At 38.3% G+C, this 24,612-nt stretch overlaps 1 protein-coding gene across 1 annotated transcript; it reads left to right on the plus strand.

Moving 5' to 3' along the window:
- Positions 1-508: 508 nt before the first annotated feature.
- On the plus strand, positions 509-24,363 carry krt222 (keratin 222). Its single transcript, XM_020939844.2, has 10 exons — positions 509-700; positions 2,945-3,027; positions 4,903-5,056; positions 9,628-9,939; positions 11,709-11,834; positions 14,568-14,788; positions 18,714-18,937; positions 19,549-19,651; positions 23,387-23,596; positions 24,226-24,363. Exons 1-10 carry the CDS (start codon positions 509-511, stop codon positions 24,290-24,292), a joined length of 1,692 nt encoding a protein of 563 aa, XP_020795503.2. The 3' UTR covers positions 24,293-24,363.
- Positions 24,364-24,612: the final 249 nt, after the last annotated feature.

Below are 24,612 nucleotides of genomic sequence, written 5' to 3' on the forward strand. Positions count from 1 at the left end.
TTATCTCAGGTGATACTTAAAGGTTCTGCCACGTACTTATCTCCATGCAATTTTAATTCTTTGCTTAGAATGTTCAACAGTATGGCATGAAACAGATCTATCTCCATGAATACAAGCAAGTAACTCTATCAAGACAAGTTTCAGGTCAGATCTGTGTAGAGGTGACCTCACTCAGTAAGAATGCATATTTTTCAAGGTATTTGTGAACAGTAAAAACACCTGTAATTGAGTTAATGGAAATAGTAAAGCTTAATGCCACAGTGTGAAGGATTCCAGGCAAGCCAATAGGAGACAAGCATGCTGTCATCAACACAAAAGTCATATAGTGCACCTTAAATGTGGAAAGCCTGAGAACCGCTGCTATAGTTCTTTAAATTATTGTACTGTATGCATTTTACTTATAGTGTGCTGGTTGGTATATAGAAAAGACAAGTGCCATCCTTTTGCTTGAATTTGCCTGTATGTAAAATAAGTTGTGAACTTCTGGGTGTGCACAGGTCTATAGAGGATGCTAGAGGACGCAGGTCAGACGATGCAGGGTCTGAATGCGAGGCTCAGAGTCTTTTTGGAGCAGGTGAACCGTCTCCAGGAGGCCAACCTCAGACTGGAGGCTCAGATCTCTGCATGGGGGATCCAGAGGAGCTCACAGTGTCAGGAGTGGTCCCAGCAAGAGCAGACTGTCAAGGAGCTACGGGAACAGGTCTGGAACATGCTAAAGTGGTTAACATAGCTGTATTTGATATTGTGGTTTTATGAGATTGTCAGACTGTGATACCAGTATAAGGGAGCATCCATGCTTACTTCAGTCTTGTTTAGTCCTAGTTTGGTCTTGGTTTTATTCATTTTTAGGCCTGGTTTAGACAGGTTTTTGTCCTGTTTTGGTTCTGTTATTAAGCTTATTATGTCTCCATCATTTAACCAAAATGTGCATCTCACTGCTTACTTGTGGTTTACTCCTTCTTAAGGCCTTCATTAATCCCAATGTTTGAGAAATTTAGATTGCAAAAAATGTTGTGGGAACAGCAGCAGGTGGTTGGTCAGAGTAAACAAGACAGAGCCACATTTGACATCATGTGATCTGCATGGACTATACACTCACTTAAAGGGACAGTACCACATTTAGAGACACTATTCTATGTATTCAGAGCAATGTTACTATGATTTTATACTATGATAGAACACCTTCCATGTGGTCATTATTTTCAGTAGCATAAAGTTTTTACTAACATTACTGTTGTATAATTATCTAACTAAATAAACTATCTTAAGCATTGGTAAAAATCCAACATAGATGTATGTGTTATAAAAAATATACTATATTTATTTATATTTACATTACTAATGATGACTATGAGGGTATGAGGGTAACAAAACAATCTTTCTATTTACTTAATAAATACTTAAATGCAACTAACATAGACATGACTCATTGTTATAATGGATAGGAGTGTAAGGAGTTAAGGCTGTTCTCCAGGCATGCAATGATCAATGCTATACTAAGAAATGCAGTATGTAGTCGTGTAAAATCCATACTACGGCTTTCAATAGCAAGTCCGTCAATACAATCATTACAGACTTTCGGCATTTAACACAAAAATATTCACTTTTTTTTCCCAAACTAAATATTTTTAAAGAGGACTGGTTGTAGAACTCTCTATTAAAAAGAAATTACATTTCAGATATTTGCTCAGCCCTAATTCACTTGGGCTGTCGATTCAAAAAAACGAATAGTTATAACAAATTACATCACCAATAGGTCAAAATTACAGTAAAGTAATTGACACAGGAAGTAATTTTATTGCACCGTTGTTATTATCCACCCATACTTGACCTGATGGTAGGGACCATTTAAAATCATTTTCAGTGACATTTCCTTGTCTGATATTTTAATTAGTTTCATGTTTTTTTGGTCTCAGCTCATTGCTTAGTGCTTGTCTGGCTCAGGTTCCCATGACGGTGACAGGCATAAGAGCAGATGCTGTAAGACTCATTGTATATTAATCCACCGACTGTTTTCAGTTTATTATGGAGGTTATTATGAAGGTTTTTTTTTTTTTAATCTGTCTACTTTCAGTGATCAACCTCTCAAGTAGCTGTCAAGCACTTAATACAGATAATTAGTACTAGTATGTTATTTTTTCAGTGATTCACATTTTAAAAGTTGACTTAAGCCCAATGAAACTTAACCCATTATACAAAGAAAGGATATATATTACAGACTTTATATCGTGAGGTAAATGTTATGGAATATTCCGTGTAACCATTCAGGCGTGTCTTTTTCTGGGAGCGTGGCAAAGGGTGTGTTGGAAATTAGTAATAAAAGACATGGACGAAATTGTTTTTGTTCATATGCTTATGACAAGCTAAATAATGTCATGTCTTAAGGCCAAGCTAATATTTAAATTTGGATCAATGGTATGGCAATAAATCATAACAATTTCTATTTTTAAGTATCACATTTATTAGTCAAATAGACAGACCTTTGTTAATAATAACATAATAACGTAAGACAAATCATGTGGTTACAATTACACACTGTATAAAGTTGACTACAGGAGTGTGACGCCACTCACTCTCACGAGGTATATATTAGGAATAACAACTTATTTGTAGATAAAATAATGAAATAAAAACATCAGGATCATGTAAAACTGGTTAATTTGAAAATTTTAAGACCAAATGTAGAGCCTGATAGCAGCACTTACAGAGAGAGGGGTGACAATTTTTCAATGTAAAGTCAATTGGAGCCAGAGTCTATGGAGCCAGAAGCGCCCCCATGCTCACTTCCTATTTGGAATGTAGCTGCTAACGAATTAGCTATGTCCAATTATATATAACATATATGTTTACAATAAATGTAGTTTTATTGATAAATGAAATATAGTTAAAATGTATTTTGTGTTGCACATACTTTTGTTGCTTATATCATGTGCTTGTATTGCAGGTTGGGAAACTCCTGGTGGAAAATGCTGAGCTCGCTCTTCAGTCTGAAAACATGAAGTCCAAAGCAGCTCACATCCAGGCCAGGTCAGACTGCAGTTTTCTATAAAGGGCTCAAGGGATTTGATGTTATGTATTGAGGTAAACTAACAGTTATAAGTTAAAGCCCAATAATTGAATGTTTTTGTGCTAATCTAATCCAGGTTTAGTTTAGGTTTGGTCCCATTTTAGCCCAGATTTTAATGTGCTGTGCATAAGTGACACATAATTGTAGAGACAAAAGCTTTATTTATCCACTTTATTTATTAACACTTTACTAAATGTATCTTCAGTAAATGGCAGACAAATACAGTCTCTGCTATCATCCTATTCGCATGTCTTTTCTAGCTCTCTCTTATCTAAATCTGGCCTGTTCCTGCTGTTGTGAGCCGACCTGCATACAAATCCAGGCCAGGTTTTGTGCTGTGTTTGCGCTTTCACTTATGGAATGATAGAGGGTGACACCCCCCACTCAACAGCCCTGATGCACCCACCTCTACTCCCCCACCACCCCACTCACCGATGTATCCACTCACACACAAAGCCCTCATTTGGGTTTATATGTTTTATGGGGACATCACATTGAGTTGTATTCATTTCTTAGAGGCTGATCCTAACCTAAATGCCTAACTTGAACTAAAACCTCAGCATAAGCCATTTTAAGCCACGTCTGAACTTAAAACCATTTTTTGATCTACATCATTTTTACATCATGAGAATTAGATTTTTGTTCCCATAAGGGAGGCAGCTTCCCATTAATGGTACAGTGACGCAGCAGTTAGTGCTCTTGCCTTACAGCGATCCAAGTTCTGGGTTCTATTCTGGCATAGGGCCTCTGTGTGGTATTTGCTTGTTCTTCCCGTGCCTGCCTAGGCTTAGACCTGATGCTCCAATTTCCCCTATCATTAAAAACATTTAAAATAGGGTCCCCTCTGGGGCCAGGACTCCCATGAGAAAGAGATTCTTAATCTCAGCGGGACTACCCTGATTAAATAAAGGTCAATAAATAAATTAAAATAATATAGCAAAATTCCAATTTGGATGATCACAATAATACTAAAGAGAACTAACTGTAAAAAAAAAATACTGTCCTACAGCAATACTAAATTGCTAACAATGTAGTTTAGACATATTTAATCTTATTCTAAAGGGTATGTGATTCTTATGTTTAACTGTTTAACTCTTAATTTGCCCCCTGAGAATCATATTCAAGTATAAGATTTTTCTACAATGGCAAAAGGAAAATTAGGGTATATCAGGATCACATCAGATAAGGTCCTTTTATTATTCTAAGACCAAATGGGCCTTTCTGAGAGGACTGAGTTTCAGAATTATGAAGATTTTGCACAGCTGCTACAGCAATTAATAATTCAAAATATTATCTTTAGAATGGTGAGAAGTAGTCAAAATGGCACCTATAAATTGGAACCCACAAATGTCACGAAAAACACATACATTTAAGTCCACATTTGGGGCAGTACTCCTCTGTTAAGTTAAGTTAAATGTCAGGATTTGGTAACATGTAATTTTCTATACAAGCAAATATCAAAAGATAAGACCAGTTACAATACAATTTCTCATGGCCAGACAATGTATTTTGTTGAGTCATACTAATTATGTTGAGTGGCGCCTTCCCAGACATGACTAATGATGACAATAAAACAGGAATTGGAAAAATGTTTAACATGTCTGAAATGTGTTGCTGTATAAATCGCTTGCATGCAAATATGGTGGGGGAAAAATGTATAATCAATCACAAGTGACAATTGAATTCTTTCACCTGGACAAAAGATAATTTTCTGGATGTCTGAAGAATTACACAAATCTTTCATAGAATAAAATTATTTAAGTTATATTTATGCAGCTGCATATCACAACAGGGCTTTCCTATAGTAATAATAATAGCTTTTTTGTTTATTTTAGATGTGAGACAGAGGAGAGGACCACAAAACGTCTGGAAAAGCAGGTGGAGCAGCTCCGAGAGTCCAAGAGGAGAGCAGAAGAGAGTAGTGAGAGCCTAAGGAGCAATGTGCACCAATCCATTGCAGAACTACAGCAACTGCACCAGGAATACCAGGTCTGAGCAGGAATTAAGGATAGAGTGCATGTAAACTACTTAAAGGTCCAATATTACGCATAATTGATTCTTGTGAACTTTTAGAACGCTGTTACCCCCTCAAAAACATATCTAGAGTTGTGTTTTGTTTTATTCACATATGTTTGAGTAACCCTTTATTATTAGTCTGTTTTACATCTCCAAAGCATAAAATGCTCTGTTTCACCTTGTGTTGTCATGAAGCAGTTCTAGTTAACAGCTACTTTTTATCTTTAGTTCAGTAAAGACTGGAAATTCCAGGGCTGAAATTACCCAAATGATTCTAACAAAGGTGAAGATGCACTTCCTGTATTACCACATGACATCACAAGGTGGAACTAAGTGTTTTCTGTTTTAGAGAAAAACTCAGCCTAAACACAGTATGCAGGGTTTGTGTGTTAAACACGTGAATGATACAAAACACAACTCCTGGTAAGTTTTTGAATAGGAAAGAACATAGTTCAGAAAATAGCGTAAAATGGGCTATTTTCTTAGCCAGGCTGGCGCCACCTAGTGCCTCAATTTAATTTCTCTCCAGCGACTGGTCAGGAATCGAATACATTAGATGATTTTTAAGAACCCTGGAAGTTGTAGACCGCATACCAGCCAATGAGTGAAGAGCTGTGAAGCCAGGATTGGGTCCCCTTTTGTGGTACAGCACAACAGTAAACAAAGCAGTCGAGATGGATGTAGACAAACCCATACATTCTGTGTTGGCAATGATTCCCGAGGCCGAGGATTTAAATCCGGAGCAAAGAGAAAGTTTGGTAAATTTTATCAAGGGGAAGGCGTTATTACCCTTCTTCCTATGTAACTTGGCACATTATTTACGTCACAACCAAATAGCAGTGATTGGTTAAATAAAAAAGTACCCGCCTACCATTGAGCAAACAAATTCTAATGCTGCAAGGTCAGACAGTTTCCACGAAGTGAAATCGACTGATAAATCAGGCTACTATTTTATGGGAACAAGCATAGACTGAATAAAGAAGTAGACTAAGCGAGTGTGACGTCACCCATAGTGTTCGGCTCCACTCACAGGAAGGTTACAGGAGCCAGACTCCATATTTGGAATAGGATTTTTTTTAACAGACACATTCGTGGAATTAAAAAAACAGGATGAGCGGGTCATTACGAGCATTTAACGTCATGACGACACTGCAGCAGTTACAAGGAGAGTCGTGACAATATTCCAACATAAGTCAATGAGAGTCGGAAGTGCCACATGATTTTGAACTCAGCGGCTAGCGCATTAGCTATAACTAGGGATGTAACAATAACTGAAATATCGTGATATCGTATTGTCAAATTTCTCACAATAATATCGAATCAAAAATATATCGAATTAAAAGTCTCAAGTTATGGTGCAGCAATAGCTATTATAAGACAGAGGAAACTACATAGACCATGATCCTTTGCGCCATTTTAGTGTAGACTACAAGAAAAAATAACAGTTCTAAGCACTTTTAAATCTTAGTTCTTTGGATTAAGTCTTGTTCAAGGCATTTTAAGAGGAAAAGTAGCATATTAATAGTTTTGTTTGCCTCTGCAATATATTGCAATAAATATCGAACCGTGAGATGAATATCCTGAAAATATCTTACAAAGAGATTTGGATTTTTTACATCCCTAATCGTGAGCCTTCCCATTATATAGTGAGCTTTCCCACAATATCGCAATAAATATCGTACAGTAAGGTTCATACTGTGACGATATTGTATTGTGAGACTTGGATATTGTTACACCCCTAGGTATGACCATTTATACAGTCCCTGACAAAAGTCTTGTCGCTTATCCATTTTGTAGAAACAAAAGCTTATAACTTGACTTTAAATTAATCGATTGGTTTTAGAAATGTCTCATATGAAAGCTAAAACCCTCCCAAATTATGCTCAATATACTAAAATAAATTTGCTTCACTGAAGAAAGATTGATCATTTAATGAACACAGAAAGGTCAGATTTTGGCAAGACAAAAGTTTTGTCGTCTTGTCATATGATGCACCCAATCCAAGATTACAGCCTCACCTGTGATCAGTTACTGATCAATCAGTTAGTGGGTGTGTATAAAAAGAACCCCAGCACACCAGACCTTCACATCAACTGCAACTTGACCTCTGACAACATGCCTAAGATCCACCCTGAGACCAAAGCGTTAATTATCAAGAGGCTGAAGACCAGATCCACTGCTGAGGTGGCTGACACCTTCAATGTGTCTCAGCGTCAAGTACAAAGAATAAGAAAAAGATCTGAAATGACTGGAGATGTTTTTGACAAGCCCAGGTCCGGCAGACCCCGCAAGACAACTGCTCGGGAGGACCGTTTGTTGATTCGAAAATCCACGGCCAGCCCCTTTTCCACTGCAGCAGACTCCACCAGGCCTGGTCACCGCAAGTCCCTGTGTCAACCAGAACAGTTTGTAGAATTCTGTCTCGAAATGGCCTCCATGGTCGAATCAGTGCACAGAAACCAGCACTAAACAAAAGGCAATAAAAAAACCGTGTGGCATTTGCCAAGGCCCACAGCCTGCTAAAAGGATGGACACTGGAAAAGTGGCAGAAGGTGGATTTCTCAGATGAATCCTCAGTTTAATTACATCACAGCCGCCACAAATATTGCAGGAGACCTACTGGAGCCCACATGGATCCAAGATTCACCCAGAAAACAGTTTAAGTTTGGTGGCGGAAAAATCATGGTCTGGGGTTACATCCAGTATGATGTGTGCGAGACATTTGCAGGGTGGAAGGCAAATATCAATAACCTAAAATATCAAGACATATTAGCTACCTCTTACATTCCCAACCATAAAAGGGGTCAAATTTTGCAACAGGATGGTGCTCCATCGCATACTTCTATCTCGACATCAAAGTTTCTCAAGGCGAAGAAGATCAAGGTGCTCCAGGACTGGCCAGCCCAGTCACCAGACATGAACATCATTGAGCATGTCTGGGGTAGAATGAAAGAGGAAGCATGGAAGGCAAAACCAAAGAATCTTGATGAACTTTGGGAGGCATGTAAGACGCTTTCTTTGCTATTCCTGATGACTTCATCAACAAATTGTATGAATCATTGTCGAACCGCATGGATGCGTCCTTCAAGCTCATGGAAGTCATACAAGATATTAAATATGGATCTCACAGCACCACTACTTAATTCACTGACGTTATGCAACATATTTTTGTATTTGAAGTAAATTATTTGTTCAATTTTCTGTAGGCGACAAAACTTTTGTCTTGCCAAAATCTGACCTTTCTATGTTCATTAAATGATCAATTTTTCTTCAGTGAAGCAAATTTATTTTAGTTTATTGAGCATAATTTGGGAGGGTTTTAGCTTTCATATGAGACAGTTCGAAAACCAATCGATTAATTTAAAGTCAAGTTATAAGCTTTTGTTTCTACAAAATGGATAAACGACAAGACTTTTGTCAGGGACTGTATATAGTCTATGAGAACAAGTAGGTGCACTTTTAAGGAAGAATGGAGAGGTGGCTGATGATTTTGCTGCTGTGGTGGAAAAGGGTGAATAGGGTGTACACTATGCAATTAAAGCAACGAAGGAGGAGTATTTTGATTAGAGAGGTAATACAAGATGGATTTTCATATTCTTGCTTTTTATGTTCCATTTTCTGTTTTGCTGACAGCTGTATTCATTTAATTGCTGTTACGCTGTTTTAAGACATACAAGCACACATGACCCACAGGCTTACTGATTCATCTGTTTCCCTAAAGTCTGCAGTGCACAAATAACAGCATAAATCATAACAGCAGCATTTTGAGAAACTGCCTTTTTCATGGAATGGCCAATATATAAAATGTATACTGCCATTTTAGGACGCAAACAACAATATCAATGTAACAGAATGTAAAAATATGTTTTTACTGCAACCCACTTAAACCCACAAATGGGAAAAAATGCCAAAATTCACACATTTTAATAGGTCTTTTATATGAATTCTGGACTTTTTACATTCTTTCAAGTCCCTTAATCTGTGTTTTAATGATTTTGGCTTCAGCTGTGAAAAAGGAAATGTCAATATACCATCTGTAAGTCCAGCAGCTTTACTCCTATTTATATTTATCCAGATGGGATTTGAAGTCAGATTTTCATCTGTGCATATCTTAATACCACTTATAATTACATGAGACAGCAGAGGTCAAAACTACAAAGTGTCAGCTTCACAAAGAGCCCAGCCATGTGTTTGTACTTTAAAGGGTTCAGAAGGATTTCCATTTGAAATTAAGGAAATTTTAGTCAACTGTTTTGGGTAAAATCAGTCGAATTGAAGAGTTTAAATATAATAGCTGGGTTCCTTCTCAATAATTTAAACTGAATATAGTGACATCCCTATGCTACACATTCTGTTTTGTCTGTGTGTTTTTGTTGTTGTTGTTGTTTGTTGTTTTTTTTATCAAGGTTGATCTTAGAAGAAAAAAAGAAAATCAAATCTAATTGTCAACTTACTTTTCTTTATGTAACCATCCTATTTTTCTACCTCCCTTTCTCTCTTTCTCTTCCTCTCTCCCCCTCCTCCCTCTATCCATCTTTTCACAGGCTGCCCAGACTCTGCACTCCACTGATGCTCCGTTAGCCACTTCCACACATACAGCAGCAGCAGCAGTGCACAGAGCCAGGGGAGGAGGGGAGAAGGAGGATGGCACAGCGATGGAGCTCACCCGACTGCTCCACGAAATCCGAACGCAGTGTGACCAGACCCGAGCCTCCAACCCCAGACAGAGGAACCAAAGCCTGGGTAACTTGGCAAATCTACCCTCTGGATCTGTCGGGCCTAGTCAATCTGGAGCAGGGGGGGCGACATCAGCAGCAGCAGCAGCTTCCAGGACGAGCAGAGGGGCACTTGCAGAGGTACGCAACACATCACCTCTAGGACTCATGTAATATCAACTTGGAGCTTTGCCAATTTGACACACCCTCAATAACAACATCATTAGCAGTTTTCACATGCAGCATACTTGAGCAAATGATAACACTGAAATAGCTGTCAAATGATTATAACTTACTGATTCAGACTGCAGGTTTTAGTTTCTCTACATTTCACTCTCTCACTTTGCCTATTTACTGCTGTGCATCTGACTAATGCAGAGTAACAGCGCGGTCTGGCATCACAATGTGTAAAAAGATCCCTGGGTGCTTTTTAAAAATGTATGAGGTGACTTATAGTACAATCCCAAATACTCATACTCAGCAAGGCTCTCCTGTTTGTTATCCTCTCAATGGAAAAGCAGAGATTGCTTTAGTTCAGTTCATTTTTATTATTGTTAAATGGAAATCCAGCCTGGATGCCTTTCATTTCACAAAGTGTTCCTCTGCCTCAGCTCAGTGACTTTGGCTCAGGCTGCAGATTTTAAATGCTATCGTAAATCACATATACACTTTTGTTTTCATCAGACTCACACTCGCTAAAGTATTGTCAAAGACAATACATTACAAAATGGTATCTGAACTGTACTTGTTAGTGTAGTTTTTACTACAGTGTAAGATTATTTATGATCATGATATGATCCTTTGATTTGATTTAGTGTAGGCCAATGTAAAACAATATAGATTTGGATTATGTTTTCACAGCACAGCATTTGTTATTTTAACATAGTTATAGTTAGTATTATAATTTACTAATGGAAATTTTAACCTTAAATTAGCATTCACTCCTGTATTCTGACACTAACATGCATTATATGTATTCACCTGTAGTGGTCCAGCAGTTGAAGTAGTTTATCCCTGGCTTTTCTTTTTTAAAAACCTTTTTGACTGATGATAACACTATGATGTTGCCAAGTCCTTACAACAAAGATGACGAATTTTGCCAGTAATGTTTGATTTATCATCATTCCCAAAAAAATTTTTATAAATGTGTAAATACAGTTCAGTTACTTGGATATTTATAGATCTAGCACAAAGGCAAATTGTTTTACAATAGTTGTATTTAGGACTGCAACTAACAATTATTTTGCTAATCAAATAATCTTGCGATTATTCTTTCAATAAATTGAATAGTTGTTTAGATTGCAAAAGACTTGTAAACATGAGATTTTTCCTAAATCCAATCTAGATAAAGCTGAAGTGAAGCTGCCTGAGGCCATCCTGGTGGGAGACATTTACAGATGAAACAGTGTCAAAAACAGAAAACTGACACATTGGTTAGTTGTTAGTTGTATGCCATGTCTGCTCATAATAAGGTTCATGTGGTCTTCTAATAATTTATGGTACTAGGTTCTTTTTTCATTAACCCTAACTGTATTATTTGCAGTTTCTGAAAGTCACTATTATGTGATTGACCATTATAATGATAATCCCTTATTAAATTTTTGTGCCATTTTTGCTGACATGGACTTAACTTATTGATTAGAGAACCTCTCTCCAAACGCCCACAGTGCATTGAGAGTAGCTGTGTCAAGGCAATGTCATGTCATTATAGATATAAAAGGTGTGAACAGCCTGTACAGCTGTGCCCACACTCTCTGTTTATCTACAGGCTAACCCCACCCGGGACTGCTCTCTCTGCCATTATAAAAGTTATCTCATGGTAGTGCATGGTAGTACAACTATTTAGGATTGCGGTTCAAAAGCGAACTCTTGTACTGATTCCTATGTCTGACACAATTGTTGCCCCACAGGAGGAGGCAGCATGGGCGCAGGTGAACATGGGGGGAGTAGCACTGAGAGAGGCCAGAGCAGAACTCTCCGAAGCGAGAAAACAGTGGCACGCTTTACAGGTCGAGATAGAGACCCTTCATGCTATGGTAAGAAAAATAACTAATATCTACTAATCTATAATTTATATGAAAATAAATCTTAAAGAATGGTTAAAAGGGTTGCACAGATTTATTGATGTATAAAAAAAAAATGTACTTGTATGTAACTTTTGTGGTAAAAAATTATTGCTTTGCCTGGTTCCACAGTATGACATTTAACTTATCTATGTCCATGGAAACAAGCAGGTGACACCACTGGCCAAGTTACAGGCCATATCGGTAGAGGGGCGAACCTACTTAAGTGTACATTTTTGAGTAATTATAATAAAAATTAAAAAAAACCATGTAGTGGAAAAAAATGCAAGACAGACATTCCAGGTAAGTAGATTAAACAGAAAAGTTACACTGTGCACTTGTAAATTATGTTATTTTCTGAGCTATGTTATAATGTGGTTTCTTCATCAGAAACAGACAACAAACATTTCCATGTTTAACACACAAACCCTATAGAGTTCTTCTCTCAAACAGAAAACACACTGGTCCATCTTGTGATGTCATGTGGCAATACAGGAAATGCACCACCGTGTTTTTTAATTTTTACACCTTTACTAGAAACATTTCGATAATGTCAGACCTGGAATGGCCAATCTCTACTAAACAAAAGGTAATTGTTAACATGAAAACTACTGCATCATGACATCACAAGGTGGAACAGAACGTTTTAAGCTTTGGAGATATAGCCAGACTAAAAACGTGTGAATAAAGCAAAACACAACTCCAGGGTGTTTTTGATGAGGTAACAGCATTCTAATATGGCTTAAAGCTCATTAGAGTCCATTTTGTTTAATATAGGACCTTTAAATATGATAAATGACAATTAATACAACAGCAACTAGTGCAAACATAGACTGTATAAAGAACTGGACTAAGCGACTGTGACGTCACCCATAGCATTTGGCTCCACTCACCTGAAGCTTGTGATGCTAAGGGTCACAATGGCGAATTTGGAGCCAGGTCCATATTAAGAACAGGATTTTTTGAAGGGACAAAATAGCAAAATAAAAACACAAGGTGCATGTAGAGTGGGTTAATATGAACATTTTAGGGCCTAAATGACTAAGCTCACAGCAGCAGTTACAGAGAAAGGGGCTACAATATTCCAATGTAACTCAAAGGGAGCCAGGGTCAGTAGGAGCCAGAAGTGCCCGCATGCGAACTTCCTATCTGGAACGCAGTGGCAAGCACATTGCCTATGTCCATTCATATATACATGTCTATGAGTGCGATACATATAGACAGTTGTTTTAAAACTTTGCAAAGTAATCTAATGGTATTGACTTTTATACTGTAGTGTCAAATACAGAAAAAAAAGTATTACAGTGGATTATTAGTGAATAAAGATACATATTGAATTTTGCAATACCAACCAGGAAGCCAAGAGGAAAACGAAAGAGGAGACTGGTGTTTTAGAGAAAGAACACATGTAGTTGGAGTGGTTCTAAATCGAATAGTGTTGTTGCAGTTTGTAATTGTCGTTGTTACAACATATTATTTAACCAGTTTTCTGCATTGTTGACACTTAATACTTTTTTGAATGGGCCCTATTCACAGCTAATATAAAATAAACCCTACACAGATTACATCATAACGTTTATACATGCTTTTAATACTTGTTTTGTTTTGAAATTAATAGAAGGAAACAACACGCCTTTCTAATTTAATGAGGTCATGATGGATGAGATTAATTCACACTACCAGACAGGAAAAGACCAGTAATAGTTTCACTTACTGTTGACCTTTGTCGTGCAGTACAAGTTTCTACAGTTGTTTATCATTTAGGGATTGGCTTTATCCGTAGTGATAGATATGTCTTGCTTCTATGTCTACCTCCAATCCCCTAAACAACATCTCTTTATAAACAAAAAGACTACAACATCACAAAACTAATAAATTAAATCATGCTTTGTTTTGAGTTTATTTTGAATGTTTGTTCAGAGGTTTGTCAGATAATGGAGACCTGAAATTTCATTGTGCAGCTTTTGGCCCCGGAAGCTACTTAAAGTGATGTCTCTGGTTATTGTTATCAGGCAGATCAAACAGGCTGTTAGCTTACTTACCCGGGCAACAGGACAACATACTTTTACTACATTTTTCAAAGGTGGGATAGTCTGGAATCATATCCTGTTTCCATGAAATTCCAGTGGTCATGACTGACAGGCAACTTATGCCTAACAAACATACTGTAGTACTGATTTCTATAGAATCAATGACTGACGCACTGAACGCTGAAAATCTGAGGTAGGTGATGATTTTAGTCTGAATGTTTCAAGGATAGATGTTTCAAGGAAATGTCTTATCCAAGAAATGTATGTTACAAATAAGATGCAAATGATCCCAAAACTGAACAGGTGTCTACTGTGCTGTATGGTCTGGTTCCACACTCCATGTATTTGAACATTGTATAGGGAGGGGCTGCCTCACCAGCTAATCTGCCTCCTAGGTAGTGGAGTGGATTTTATCATGCAGCCATTTTTCTCAGAGTTGATTTGTTAAACACAGTAAAGATGGGTCTAATCTGAGCCAATATTGGTTCTACATCTTGTGGGTTTTTTCGATCTGCACTCTATCAGAAGTGATTTTGCAAAAAGATGCTGGTAAACAGGTGACTGCCAGTGCTTAAACGGCACTGTAGATAGATTGGACTGAATGAGCACCATTTCAGTTATCTTGTACGTATAGACCATATATAAATTTTTGCCACCTGTATTTCCTTCTGTGTAGGAGAAGGGCCTGGAGACGTCACTCCAGCACACGCAGCGTTTATACTCGTCTCAGCTGCAGGACCTCTCTCAGGTGATCACCCGACTGGAGGCAGAGCTAGAGCAGGTCAGGAGTGGACTGGCCACTCAACGCCAACGCCACAACCAGCTTCTCAACACCAAGATGAGACTGGAGCGCGAGATCACCACCTACAGACGGCTGCTGGAACGGGAGGAGGGCAGGTGAGAGGAACAGTGGGGGTAATTACAAACCAGGAAGAGTGGTTAGACACTTTTATAGCCCACCAGGAGGAAGGTATTTAATTTAATAAGGCCCCCTGTAATTGATTATATGGTATGTTTCTGTAAAAAAGAACACTTTCAGTTGTATCTGACTGATGTAGGATGGCATTCTTATCATGTATATATTATATATGTTATTTAAAAATAAAAAATCTGTATTGTTACATCAAAACACTATTCAAAATAACATGCTATGGTACATAACCTGAGTAAAATAGCATGAGTAGCATATCATCACACTGACTGCACATTTTTATTCTACTGCTGTTCTTGTACTTTCATTGCAACTCTAAAATTTTAAATTTAAATGTTATCATATTTTAATACATTTATTTAAACCTCTACTACTGTCACTACCAGCAACAATAACTGCACAGGTCCTTATCCTTTTATGTGCCCTACTTACTCAAAGTAAACACAATAAAGTAATATTTAAAAAAAAACAAAAAAACATTATATTATTGCAAGAGTTAGATGCTGCTACTTTCAACTTGATGATTATTTGTTGTTAAGTTTAATACAAAATTTTGAACCTGTAGCTTATAATTACTGCCATACTATTGAACTATTAGACATGCAACAGTTGGAAACAGTCCAACATTTTAAGAAAGCCTTGTGCTCATTTTCCATCTGTTTCTTATGGGCATATTTTGCACTTTTGACTTGATGTTTAATTGTTCTATGGGGTGTTTTGAACTATTAAAAACTCCATAGCTTTTCACACCATTGCTGTTGTAACTTAATAATTGCATTTTATACTGCAAGGAAACATCATTTAGCTTTATGGGACAGGTGCCTGCAGCCTTCTTCTTTTGTGACGATTTAATTCAGACATTTATGTATGTTCCCCACAGGGCAAACAGGACGTGGCACCGTAGCTATTGTTTATTCTTATTTTAAGTGGCAGAACAGAGTGGGATATGTGCCAAGGTTTAGATGGGTGCAATGAGTCATTTGGACAATGTGTTGTTTGGCATGACATGTTTTTTTTGTTTTTTTTTAAGGCTATTGTGTAAGATATAGCACAACTACAATTTTAGTTCAGTTTTAGTTCCATTTATATTATAAAGACCAAAATCACAGTGGTCAACCTCGCAGAGTTTCACAAAACTGATGATCTAAGCACTGTTGCCCCCCTCCTGAGCCAGTTTGCCAGTATTTCTTTGAGTCCGACCGATAGTCCTCCTGACTCTGTGACCGCACGTGCTGCAGCACGGCTCATACCTGTCAACAGCCTCAAGAGTCCCACAAGCCAATAAGGCTTGATAGGTCTGGCCCAATGTAGGTGTTGAAGTCTCCCTGTGGAACAATGGAGTCCCCCAGTACCCTCGCCATCGAGTACCTGGCTCCAATGTGACGTAACTGGGCTTATATACTCATTGTAAATAGCTTTTGAGCCACTCTTCCAGTGCAGTCTGACCCATCACTTAGGACCCGTTAACCATATGTGACCATACCATCGGGCATAAAGCCTCCGACAACAAAGTTCAGAGGATCATTTGCATGCTTAAGGAGGGGTTCAGTAGTAATTTTTATTTTCTTTATTGTTTTATAAATGTATCTAATAAATTACAAAATGCATTTTCTGTTTATCATTTTTATTTTGTATTGTCTTATGAAATCTCTTTTCTCAGTGTATCTTAAGTCCAGATAATAATTATTTACAATAAAATTATAAGCAATCCTTTCAGTAATAAATTAATAAACCAGTAGTTATAGTCATGCATATTTACATTTTTATTAACTGTAAGTGGCCAGTTGCTTCCATTAATGAAACAAATATTATGGATTATACTGCTAACATAATTGTATAAGATGGAGCTTTTTAATTTTATACACTAAAATGTGTTAAGATATTTGTATTTAAAATTCATTATCACAGTGCAAGCTTCTCAGAAAAGAAGTGCAGGAGAACTACAGTGGGATTTTATCATTGCATCTTTTAATACCCCCAAAATATCTATTTGTACTATTGTAGGGATGATGACACTTTTACGCAAATACTTAAAGCTTTGATGCCACTCATGGAAATCCCATAGCATGCCATAACCAGCACATTTGGTGCTGAAACATTACTCATACTGTATGTGTAAGGCTGTTTGCTCTTTCAGGGTGGTCCTGAACTATTTTTGACAAGTTAGCATCAATCCATCATAAAGGATACCACTGACAATTTACAATAGCATTTAGAAGTTCCCATGTTCCCATTGGGTTTATAAATAGACTACCTATACCTATACCTATATATACACCTATATTTGTTGTATGGATTATATAGATTAAAATATCAAAGTCTCATTGAGATCTTAAAACTGTCATTCAGTCGGGACTCAAAGTTGCCAGATTTGGGACCAAGCCTTTGAAAAGCCCAAACTAAATGAGATGTGCATTTTTTTATTTTATTTTTTATAATTTGTCAATATTTTAAGAAGTTGTATTTCAGTCATTATGTGGTCTATTAATGTGAAACAGAACTATCTACTTTGGGTCCTTGCAGGGAGTGCTAGGAGTTTCTAAAAAGAAGTCTAAATTAAATTGAATTCTAATTAAGGAATTGCATGTTATTTGCTTCTATAAATATTTGACAGTACAAACCAGATCATGTGGGGCTCTTCTTATACTCACAGCTTACAGCTTACAGTTGTAATGGCCCCTTTTTGTTTATTGTGTGTACAAATGTTGTGTCGAATGGAAACGTGATTGCAGACCCGTGGCTTTGTTTGGCTGTTTATACTGTAAACATTCAACATCTTGTTTAAATATCGTACTGGCCCGAACTGACCTGTTTATGGATTCAGGTGGAGATGTTTGTGCAGGAAGACAGGGAAATGCGTAAGAAGATTAGCATGTTAGGGGTAATTTAAATGCTATTATTGCATGGCTTACATTATTATGTAAACTAGCTTTCAACCAGATTAGTTTTTTAGCATGTTTATAGAGGTAGAGGTGCTAGAGGACTTTCTACACTAATAAATGTGAGCTATAAAATGACCAGGACTTTCTCACAAGAAGGGAGGAAATTTGGGGACTTTTAGTAAGAATTCCAAGTAAAGTTTTATAAATCATACCCTTCATATGTAACTTAGCCTGGTTGTGTCACCTGATATCTCCAGGTGGTCCAGGTTTCCTCTTGGCCAGGTCTAGGTCAGCTAATATAGCCTACAAGTTTAATGTGGAACATTCAGGCAAAGCAGTGACATCTCTATGAAGACAAACAGCTGGCAGGACCCCCTATATATAGTTATAATAGTCATAATTGCTACTACAGTATTGGTATTGCTGTATAAATGATATTAAGTAATTTTAGGATTCCTTAATGCTATATATTAGTGTGTTGAAAGTAATAGTCTGGTTTATGAAAATCTTATAATAACACTTCTATATGCCTGTAGGCCAGTACAAAGCAGAGTCCTTTGTTAATGTGACATCTGTCAACACTCAGTAAACATTGTAAAAGGTTTGTGTTTGTACAATGTTGCTAAAGTGATACAAATGCGTAATCATTATAAGGGAGGATTTGTCATAACATTCTACAGCTATGCTTAAAATAACAATTTAAGTCAGCTGGAATAATAACTCAAAAACATTGCATTGTAAAGTAGGTGTTGCTCTTATTCATTAACTTCAGTCTTTGTCAACAGTGTTTCCAAGCACCACCAATCACACACCACTTTTACATTTAATCAAGATAGGTGGCACAAAAACACAATGCACTAGTTAGGACTTGAATAAAACAGTAACAATATGGTCATGAGACCATCACTTTACCACCAGAGCCACTGTCACTGTCACTCCAAAAAGATATTTCAGTTTTATATCAGCAAACATGTACTAAATAACAGGCTTCATATTTGTGTGGTTTTAGGTACATGAGCCGAAACGCGCCTCCAATGTCCCTGCGTTTGTGGAAGTCTCCTGGCACTGACTCAAAGGAGAGCGGCTCAGAGAATGAACAGAGTGATTTGGCTCTGACTCCAGATGAGCCCAAATCGGAGCCGCTGCCTGACATCCCCCCTCTGCTCCCGCCTGAGAACGGGCTCAAGAAGCGCTCAATCCTCATCAGACAGCAGAGCCTCGTCATACTCTCAGGTGAGGGAGGCATTATGGCATGGACACATTCATGGTATATCAAGTTCTTAAAGAATTGCAAATCTGTGTGGAATACTGTTATCAACTGGTCTGTTATATTCAGTAGTTTATCTTGGTTTAGACCTTGATGTGACTTTTAAAACTGCAGTATGTAACTTCTCTGAGATTGCCAACTCTCCATGGAAATATTATTGAATTGTCTTCTCCAACCTATACACATCTCTGTGGAGAAAAGCAGTTCAAGCCACATGTCAAGTTTTAACTGTGGAGATAAGCACCATTTATAACAGATTGGACATATTTGATAAAAATATCTATTTTTGGTACCTAATTTAAATACTTTTAACACTGGGAACATATTTGTACCCTCTTCTACTGGAAACCATGACATTTCTGTATGCTCAGACCTGATAAACTTGTTTTCTGTAGACCTATTATTGTGTAAAGTATTCAGTACTCAAGGCCTAAAGTTCTGAGGTGTCTAAAAGTAACTCTAAAAGCCTTGAATAATTTACAACAGCAATGAGATGTGCTGCTACTTGGTGATATATAAGAATCTCACTGATGACATGGACATCTGGTTACGCTTCATACCTAATTTGTTTCTGTAGAGCCTGAGCTGGATAAGGACCTGCCCATCTCCACAGTGAAAACCCAGGAGATCCTTCAGGGCAACGTGGTGCGAGAGAGTGCAGAGGGTCATGGCACCATTGAGTGAGTATTGATCCTGATTTCCCCCAGTGGCCTGAAGTCAGCACCCCTGCTTTGCTGTGAAATGTAGGCACTTTATACAAGCAGGCACCAACTGCTTCTCTTTAGTGCTAAAACAAACCAAGCATTTTACATGAAGGGTCTTTTTAACTTATAACAAAGACAAAGGAGACAGCTGGGTGGCTCTTGCTCAAGGACACATCAGCAATATGAAGTGACAGTAACAGTTCAGCTTAATGCAGTTTAAAGGGTTTAAATTGTAGCTGAAGCAATATTTTGTTCAGTATTGATATTTATATCAAATGAACGCTCAGTGGCGAGCTTGCTTTACTACCAAAATATTGCAATAGCAATTGTCAATCATTTTTGATATTCATAAAATTTACAATATTTACAGGATTCACTTGATAGTGGTAGCCCCAACCACCCTGCATACACTGCTGGAAGAGAAGTGGCCGATCCATGACAACGACGTCTATGACCGCATGACATTCTCACAATTTAATAATAATAATACATTAGTCTAATATAGCACTTTTCCAGGCACTCGAAGTCACTTTACAATTTGGTGCATTATTATATTCATTTCATATCCAGTGGTGGTAAACTACTATTGTAGCCACGGCAGCCATGGGCCAAACTGAAGGAAGCAAGGCTGCCAACCAGCACCACTGGCCCCTCCGAATACCACCAACACTCAGTTTTTGTCATTGGTGCACCACTGTGGAACATGATTTTCCCAGTAGTCTCTTGCCCGGCCCTGCTTCGCTTCTGAGATCTTATGAGATCAGACTTTAACAAGGAGGTTTGGCCACAATAATCCCTTGCACTTGAAAAGGATCATATTGTTTTTTACAGACTTGTTGGTCTCTTAAAGAGCTGCACTTTAGTCATTATTCATTCATTCTTTGGGGTGGTAACCTACTTATAGCTACAGTTGCCCTCAGGTAGACTCACAGAAGGCTGCCAATCTCCTCTATCACCCATCACTAATTCATAATCCAAATTCAAATTATGGTGGGTGAAGTGTCTTGTTTAAGGACACAACTGAAATTGAAGGGAATCGAACCTTTGGCCTTTGGGCTGGTGGATGAGTGCTCCATCCACTAAACCACTCTCGCTCAAATGCACAAATCGTATCTTGAAGAGTTATTTTGGTTATTATGTTATTATGAAATTCCCTAATAAAAGATGTGCGATAGATTTAATAACTATTTTTGAACATTTGTTGCTGTCCATCGTTAATATAACGATATAATAACATCTAATATTTGCGTATAAGGATATCCAGATTTCATTGGAAACATTTTATTAACAACGCCCAAATTACACTATTGTAATAGTCAAATGTGCTTGCCTAATGTTATGACGCCTTGTAATTATCTGTCATCATTGTTTGAAAACACATCATTACATCAGCAATTAGTTTTGTAATGATACACTATAATTAATGCCATCCACACCTCACAGACGTCTGCTACAGGAGACAATACAAAAATGTATATTCACTTTTGTGTGTTTCATCTTTGAGTTGCAAGCACAATTCCCATGCTAATTATTGCGGTCTATGGGAATATTCCTCCTGTGTACCTCAGTGTTTGATGTGGAGACTCAGCCCAACAGACACCAGGGCGTGGTGTCTACTGTTTAGCAAGACAATCCTTTGTTCGAAATACAGGTGTTACAAGCCACATAACCTTTGTGAACTGCGTTGTTTAAAGTCATGTCTGAGTCAGGTTAATTGAGCTTGTCATGCAAAGAGCCGGAGAATATAGTATACTATCACAAGGACTAAATGAGAAAAATAAAATAACTCACATTCCAATTACAAAACTTTTAAGTGTAATACCTTCAGGTAATTAATTGAAGATTTTTTTTTAAATCTAAAAGCTATAAGGAGCAGATGTAACTAAATTCAAATACTCATTCATTCTAATCATCAGTACTATACTGTAAAGAAATATCAACTCCTTAAAAATATTGTAACTATGTAATATTGTAATATTGTAAGCTTCACACATGCAAATCAGTTAGCTGAACATAATGGATGTCATAATTTGATATAACCACTGCTCTTTGGTGCCCTCTGTTGAGTAGGCGCATGGCCTGTTTCTTAACAGCATTTTACAATGTGAGAGGGTTTTGGATTGCAACTGGTTCTTACATTTTTTAAACCACACACTCACTTGTAAATCAGATATGACTACTGTGTGCAATTTACCCAATTTAACCCATTTCTAAATATAAACAATGTTTAAGAGGTTGAAAAAGGCATTTGAAATATAGAAAGTTTAATTGTTTTCAATATAACAGTATTAAAACAGAATAAATGTCACAGGGATGAGATCATGATTCAATATATCACCATATCAACCAGCCCTACTTCTTTCTTTTTATTGTTGTTTTGTTTGTTTGTGTTAACACTGACTCTGATAGTCAAACCTCGGATCCAGGAGGAGCAGTGTGGTTTTCGTCCTGGCTGTGGAACACTGGACCAGTTCTACACTCTCCTTCGGGTGCCCGAGGGTTCATGGGAGTTTGCCCAACCAGTCCAAATGTGCTTTGTGGATCTGGAGAAGGCATTCGACCATGTCCCTTGTAGTGTCCTGTGGGGGGTGCTCTGGGAGTATGGGGTCCAGGGCCCTTTGCTTAGGGCTGTCCGGTCCCTGTATGACTGGAGCAGGAGCTGTGTTCGCATTGCCAGCAATAAGTCAGACCTGTTCCCCATGTATGTTGGACTCCGCCAGGGCTGCCCTTTGTCACCATTTAAGTTCATTGTGTTTATGGACAGAATTTCTAGGCGCAGTCAGGGGCCCGGAGGAGTTCCGGTTTGGGGACCACAGGATCTCATCTCTGCTGTTTGCAAATGATGTTGTCCTGTTGGCTTCATCAAGCCAGGACCTGTAATGTGCACTGGGGCGGTTTGCAGCTGAGCATGGAAGGGTTGGGGCGAAAATCAGCTCTTCCAAGTCCGGGGCCATGGTCCTCTACCGGAAAAAGGTGGCTTGCCCTCTCCGGGTGGGTGGGGAGTCCTTGCCTCAAGTGGAGGAGTTCAAGTATCTCGGGGTCTTGTTCACAAGTGAGGGGAGGATGGAGCGTGAGATTGACAGGCAGATCGGTGCAGCGTCAGCAGTGATGCAGTCGCTATATTGGACCATTGTGGTGAAGAGGGAGCTGAAAGGCAAACCTCTTGATTTACCGTCAATCTACGTTCCTACCCTCACCTACAGTCATGAGCTCGGGGTAGTGACCGAAAGGACGAAATCACAGATACAAGTAGCCAAAATGAGTTTCCTCCGTAGAGTGGCTGGGCACTCCCTTAGAGATAGGGTGAGGAGCTCAGTCACACGGGAGGAGCTCAGAGTAGAGCCGCTGCTCCTCCACGTCGAGAGGAGCCAGTTGAGGTGGCTCGGACATCTGTTCCAGATGCCTCCTGGGCGCCTCCCTTGGGAGGTGTTCTGGACATGTCCCACCGGGAGGAGGCCCCGGGGAAGACCCAGGACACGCTGGAGGGACTATGTCTCCCGGCTGGCCTGGGAACGCCTCGGGGTTCCCCCAGAGGAGCTGGAGGATGTGTCTGGGGTGAAGGAAGTCTGGGAGTCCCTGCTTAGACTGCTGCCCCCATGACCTGGCCCCGGATAAGCGGAAGAAAATGGATGAATGGATGGATGGTGTTAACACTGCAAAATACATCTAATTACAAAGTCTCATGCATTTTATATGCTTTCTTTTCTCCAGGACTGAAAAAATTGACAAAGTTATCAAACAGTGGGAGGGCTCTTTCTTCCGAGGAAACCCAAAGCTGAGGAAGAAGTCTGTATCTCTGCGTTTCGACTTGCACATGGCTGTAGCAGATGAGGGGTGCGCTCAGACCAAACAGGACAGCCTCCCAGATGTAGAAGTGCGTCTAATCATGAAGAGGTCACGCAGCATCGCCTCCATTACACAGTAGGGGGCAACACTGTTATGTAGCTATACAAAAAGGACAAACATGGTTAGAGCAGCCATAAGTGTACTAAAGAGTAACGTTCCTTCAAAATTAAATTACTCAAGTAGAAGTACACATTAGAAGACCAAGAAATTAAGAGTAACAGTAAAAAGTATTTGAGGAAACTACTCAAGAGTAACAGTCTAAATAAAACATTTGATTTAAAACTGACAGTTAATGTAATTGGTAGAACGTTGCGTTGTAATATTGTTTCCCTATCAAAAACCTACAGTAGTGTTTTATTTTGTTCACACACGTTTCTGGGAAGACGAAAATGTTCAGGTAATCCTATGTGTCATCATCACCAGCAAGACAGTATAAAATGCCTTCACAATATAAAGCATCCGCTTGGGTCATGTTATGAATAATAAGCAAGGTAGTGTAAAAAGGTAGAATAATCCATAATATGCCTCCTTAAATTCCACATTTGACTGTACCATTTTAATCTTATGTTTTTTCATAGATATTTTTCTTACATGTTATTTTACTAATACTGGATCCATATTCTAGTGTGTGTAAGTGTTACACATACAGTTGAAATGTAACAAAAGTTTAAGTTACTTAAAGCTACACCTTAATTTCTGTTCAGAAAGTTCTGCTGCCTGCTTCTCTCCATGAAGATGTTGCTGCTTTGCCTGGAATGTTCCACAGTATGACATTACACTTATCTAGCACCATGGAGACAAACAGGAGACAGCACCAGGCCAAGTTACAGGTCTGTGGAAAGGTGAACTCTCCTTTACATATATGGAATTGAATAAAGTTTAATCCCGTACCTAATACATGTTGTGCAAATAAAAATACAGTATAGTGCACTTGAGAGGTTCAGGTTTTTATGTTCGGAAATCTTAAGAGGAGTCCTGTCAAGCTGTCCTCCACATGTTATTATGGTTACTTTAATTGGTGAATTGGTGACTCTATATTGGCCTTGTGAATAGATTTAAGTGTGTATCTGTCCCACTATTGCAGTCCAGGT

The sequence above is a fragment of the Boleophthalmus pectinirostris genome, unplaced genomic scaffold (assembly GCF_026225935.1).
Source record: "Boleophthalmus pectinirostris isolate CB_2022bp ecotype Guang Dong unplaced genomic scaffold, ASM2622593v1 HiC_scaffold_22, whole genome shotgun sequence".
NCBI classification, from domain to species: domain Eukaryota; kingdom Metazoa; phylum Chordata; class Actinopteri; order Gobiiformes; family Gobiidae; genus Boleophthalmus; species Boleophthalmus pectinirostris.

Coding starts and splice junctions, on each gene's coding strand:
- krt222 (XM_020939844.2), top strand. CDS start 509: ATGCTAGAGGACGCAGGTCAGACGATGCAGGGTCTGAATGCGAGGCTC. Junction 18,938..19,548: donor GAGCCTCGTCATACTCTCAG/GTGAGGGAGGCA, acceptor TTGTTTCTGTAG/AGCCTGAGCTGGATAAGGAC. Junction 19,652..23,386: donor GAGGGTCATGGCACCATTGA/GTGAGTATTGAT, acceptor TCTTTTCTCCAG/GACTGAAAAAATTGACAAAG.